The sequence below is a fragment of the Muntiacus reevesi genome, chromosome 2 (assembly GCF_963930625.1).
Source record: "Muntiacus reevesi chromosome 2, mMunRee1.1, whole genome shotgun sequence".
NCBI lineage: Eukaryota > Metazoa > Chordata > Mammalia > Artiodactyla > Cervidae > Muntiacus > Muntiacus reevesi.
The window spans coordinates 39,257,875-39,262,930 of record NC_089250.1 but is presented as its reverse complement, the minus strand read 5'-3'; the positions used below and the strand labels follow the sequence as shown (position 1 = coordinate 39,262,930).

The following is a 5,056-nucleotide window of genomic DNA, read 5'->3' as shown; positions in this document are numbered from 1 at the left end:
CAGGGCTGTAGCCACCTGCTGGGAGATTTGTGAGATGAATGCAGGCCCACTGTCAGACTGGAGAGAGTTTGGCAACCCAAATCTGGGAATGAGATGGGTCGTCAAGACCTCTGCCACCGCCGCTGCTGTCCCTCGGGCCGTGGGGAAGGCCTCGACCCATCCTGAAAAGGTGTCTACTAAGACCAGCAGATAGCGGTAGGTTCGATGTCTGGGCATGTGGGTGAAGTCTATCTGCCAATCTTGCCCGGGCATATGTTTCCTTAGCTGGTGAGTCTCTTGTGGGGGTCGGAGTCCTCCTGGAGGAGAAGTGGAAGCACATGTTAGGCAGGAGCGGTGGACAGCATATATGGTCTGTCTGAGATGTAGGGGAGAAAAGACAGGGCTGAGAAAGGAAAAGAGAGCCCTTGGTCCGATGTGGAGGGTATTGTGGATTTGGGATATTATGGCCTTAGCCTGGCGCTCAGGAAGCACCGGTTTATTATGGAGTAATATCCATCCCGACGGGTGCCTCTGAGCCCCTTCCTGTGCCAGCAAGGCTCTGGCTTCTTTGCTGGAATAATCTGGGTTGAGGGTGGATCTCAAAGTCAGCAAGGGCTCGGGGGCTTGTTGTAAGGTGATTTGTCGAGCCACTTGGTCTGCCATATTATTACCCAGAGCGACAGCATCTTGAGTATTTCGGTGTCCCTTGCAGAGTATGATAGCGACCTCTTTGGGCAGGGATAAGGCATCTAACAGTCGAGTAATGTGGGGGGCATTACAGATGGGGGATCCTTTAGTGGTCAGGAAGCCCCGCTCTTTCCAGATTGCCGCGTGAGAATGGGCAATCATGAAGGCATATTTGGAGTCTGTGTAAATATTGGCCCTTTTTCCTTTTGCTAGGTGTAAGGCTCTAGTTAGGGCTGTTAGTTCAGCCTTCTGAGAGGTCGTCCCAGCTGGCAAGGGCTGAGCCTCCAGGACTTCTCGGGTGGTTACCACAGCATAAGCCGCCCTTCGGTTCCCGTCGGGATCTCTCTTTGAGCTCCCATCGACGAACAAAGTTAGCTCTGGATCTGGTAGAGGTTCGGAAAACAGGTTGTGAGGTGGTTGCATAAGGGACTCAAGGACCTCTGGGCATGAGTGGGCTGGGGGTTTTGAGGAAAGGGGGAGGGAGGGCAATGAGGAAAGCGGGTTTAATTGTGGAGAGCGACCCACGGAAACTTGTGGATTGTCCAAAAATACCAGGTGAAACTGCTGGAGCCTGGATTCGCTGAGGTCAGATAGAAATCTAGAGGCTAGAAGATCACCAAGGCGATGAGGTGAGAAGATGGTCAGGGGCTGACCATGAATCAGCTTTTTGGCATCAGCGTACAATGTTGTCGCTGCTGCTAGTGCCCGCAGGCAGGGGAACCATCCCCGGGCTGTGGGGTCAAGTTGTTTGGATATGTAAGCAATAGGCAGCAGTTCAGGGCCAATCGGCTGCACCAAGGCTCCAAAGGCTATCCCTCCCTTTTCATCAGTGTATAAATGGTGGGGATAGTTGGGATTGGGAAAAAAGAGAGGGGATGCAGCCAATAGGGTTGAGCGTAAAGCGTGGAAGGCCTGAGCCACTTCGGTGGGGGAAGACAGTGGTCCCGTGGGAGTCTCTTTAGCGGCGGCATATAGGGGTTTGGCCAGAGTGGCGTAATTTGGGACCCAGTGTCGGAAGAATCCCGTCAGTCCCAAGAAGGACAATATCTGGTCTCCGTTGGCCGGAGGGCAGAGGGACCTGAGGAGGCTACACCGATCTGCTGTCAGGGCCTTAGTGGTAGGGGTGATTTGGAGGCCTAGATAGACAACAGAAGTCTGAGTCAGTTGAGCTTTGGATTGTGAGGCTCTGTAGCCCTGAGAACCGAGGAAATTAAGAAGAGTTGCAGAATGTCGTCGGGAGGTCTCTTCTGAGGGGCTGCAGAGGAGCAAGTCGTCTACGTATTGGAGAAGGGTGCTAGGACGGAGCGAGCATTTGGCCAGGTCCCGGGACAGAGCCTGCCCGAAGTAATGGGGACTGTCTCTGAACCCCTGAGGGAGTACGGTCCATGTGAGTTGTGTGGTTAACTGGGTGTCGGGGTCAGTCCAGGTGAAAGCAAAGAGGAACTGGCAGTCGGGGTGGAGTGGGATGGTAAAAAAGGCATCTTTGAGGTCAATAACGGTGAAGTGAGAGGTTTCGGGAGGTATGGAAGAAAGGAGGGTGTAGGGGTTAGGAACAAGTGGATGGGCAGGGACCACCGCCGCATTGATCAGGCGGAGATCCTGCACTAGCCGGTAGTCTCCTGAAGCCTTTCTAACAGGGAGGATGGGCGTGTTACAGGGGGAGGTCGTGGGGATCAGGAGACCCTGTCCCATGAGGCGGTCGATGATGGGCTTTAGCCCCCTGAGGTTATGGGTAGATAGAGGAAACTGGGGCCGGGCTGGGAAACAGGTGGGGTCCCTTAGCCGGATGAGGACTGGAGGGTGGTGCCGGGCCACCACCGGGACCCGGGTGTCCCAGACCTCAGGATTAACAGAAGAGGTTGGAGGGTCAACAAGTAGCATCAGGAAGGCCCCTGACGTGGGAGCCGATTCTGGAGTTAGGTGAAGAGTGGCCTTTAGCTTAGCGAGAATATCTCTCCCCAAGAGAGGAGTAGGGCAGGAGGGGATGACCAGAAAGGAATGGGTAAATAGGCAGGAATCTAATTGACAGGATAGTGGTTGGGTCTGGAGCGGACACGAGGGTTGGCCGTCAATGCCCATAACCGAAACCTGGGAAGGACATAAAGTGCCCCCGAAAGAGGGAAGGACCGAATAGGTAGCCCCCGTATCAACTAGAAAGTTGATAGACTTACCCGCTACCTGGAGCGTTACCCTGGGCTCGGCTTGGGTTATCGGGGTTCCCGAGTCTGGGCGGCGTCAGTCATCGTCGAAGCTCAGCAGCTCTAAGGCCGGAGGAGGGCAGGAAGTCTCCCTGGGGCGCTCTGGTCTCCGGCCCCTAGAGGTCGGGGCCCGAGAGGCCTGGGGACAGTCGCTAGCCCAGTGTCCTCGCTGTTTGCACAACGGGCACGGCTTGGAAGGAGGCCGCGGATTGGGGCACATCTTGGCCCAGTGTCCTTCTTGGCTGCACTTGAAGCAGGCCCCCGGAGGGGGGTTTCGGGGCCCCGAGCCCGCCGCCGGCCGCAGGGCTGCTACCAAGGCCTGGGTTTGCTGGTTTAGGAGGCTCGCCTGAAATTCGGCCTTTTGCTTGAGCCTTGCCTTTCGACTGGCCTCAGCAGTTTCTTCACGAGCATTGTAAACCTTAAAGGCCATTTTTACCAGGTCTCGAATAGGGGTCTGAGGGCCGTCCTCAGCCTTGGCCAGCTTTTTTCGGATGTCAGGTGCGGATTGGGAGATAAAACGATTGGCCAAGGTAGCTGCCCCAATGGGGGACTCAGGGGACAGTCTAGTGTATTGAACAAGGGCCTCAGTCAGCCGATTAAGAAACATGGCTGGGTTTTCGTCGGGCCCCTGAGTCACCTCATCTAGTCTGAGGAGGTTTACAACCTTATGAGAGGACGTTTCCATCCCATCGAGAATGCACTCTATCATATAGCGTACCCGCAGCTGGCCGCCACCCCCTTCCTGGTAGTTCCAATTAGGGTCGGTGTCAGGAACTGCCTGAGCTCCCGGGGGACGCTCGGGGGAGGGGCTGGCGCAGTGACGCTGATCAGCTTGCGCCCTGGCTGCCGTCCAAATGGCCTGCCTCTCTTCGGGGGTGGTGGTAGACCCCAGGATGACATATACGTCCTGCCATGTTAAGGCGTAGGCGCGGGTCAGACTAGTAAACTGCTTAATGTACTGAGTGGGGTTGGAGGAAAAGGATCCCAGCTTGGCCTCAATCTGTGCTAAGTCTTGGAGAGAGAAGGGGACGTGAACCTGGGCCAGGCCGTCGGCTCCCGCTACTTGCCGCAGAGGGAGTAGCGGGGCTGGGGGAGGGGGAGGGGAGGCTCTTGGAGGGTTGCTATGGGAACCATCCTCTGCTACCAGATAGCCCTTGGAGCGAGTGTGGGAGCTAACCGGAGAAGCGGAGGGAGTGACGGGGGAGAGGGGAGGGTACAAGATAGGGTAAGGGGCCGGAGGGTCTGGGGCCGGCAGTGGAATCTCGCGGGCGGGAGCAGGGACAAAAGGGGCCGGAGCGGAGGGGGAGGGGGCGGGAACTGGAGAGGAAGGGGTGGGGACAGCCGGAGAGGAAGGGGTGGGGACAGCCGGAGAGGAAGGGGGGGGGACAGCCGGAGAGGCATAGGGAGGAGGGGCCACCAGATCTTCCGGGGGAACGGAGAAAGCAGAGGACTCAGAGGCGGGGGTAGTTGGGTTGGCCCGGGACGGTGGAGTCGGGGGGGCCATGGTGAGTAGGATCTGGCTAGGAGCGCAGGTGGTGCACAGGGTGGGGCGAGAGCGCAACGTCCAAAAGGCCTGGACATAGGGGACCTCAGATCATTTTCCCGTTCTCCGGCAGTAATTATCTAAATCACGGAGGACGTTAAAGTCTAATGTCCCTGCGGCTGGCCATTGTGAGCCATTATCTAGGGAATATTGAGGCCAGGCCTGTGAACACAGAAAGGTGAGCTGCTTGGGGCGGATATATCCTTTTAGTCTTAGGGTCCGCAGGTTAGCCAGCAGGCACTCTAAGGGGGTGGAGTATTGGAGGTCGGGTTTGGAGGCTGTCGATCCCATGGCGACCACGGGGCGTGGAGGCAACCCCCGCCGTCCGAACGTCTTCGGACGAGTCAAGGGGAGCCGGAGGTCCGTGCAGTCGTGGAGAACGTCTTCTTCACGACTGCAGGGGCCCGGGAAGGCCGAAGCCGGAGGCCGGAGCCGGAGGTCTACTCAGCCGCTGGGGACGTCTCCCCACCAGCTGGTGACCGGGAGGGCCCAGTAAGTGCGCACCCGTTACGGGGCCCTAGGAGGTGGTCGCCAGGGAGGGCAGGCCCCAAAGCCGAAGGGACTTACCCCGTATCCTGCCGTCCGGGGGGTTGGTCTGTCGCCTGGGTCCGGGGCTACCGCGGCGGTGGAGCTCGAGGGGGCCTCAACG

General features: G+C 57.9%; 1 protein-coding gene across 1 annotated transcript; it reads right to left on the bottom strand.

Moving 5' to 3' along the window:
* Positions 1–281: 281 nt before the first annotated feature.
* Positions 282–4,368, bottom strand: LOC136157133 (uncharacterized). The gene is made up of 2 exons (XM_065919149.1): positions 2,838–4,368; positions 282–1,049 (listed from the first exon to the last, which is right to left on the bottom strand). Exon 1 carries the CDS (start codon positions 4,366–4,368, stop codon positions 2,902–2,904), a length of 1,467 nt encoding a protein of 488 aa, XP_065775221.1. The 3' UTR covers positions 282–1,049; positions 2,838–2,901.
* Between the last annotated feature and the right edge of the window lie 688 nt (positions 4,369–5,056).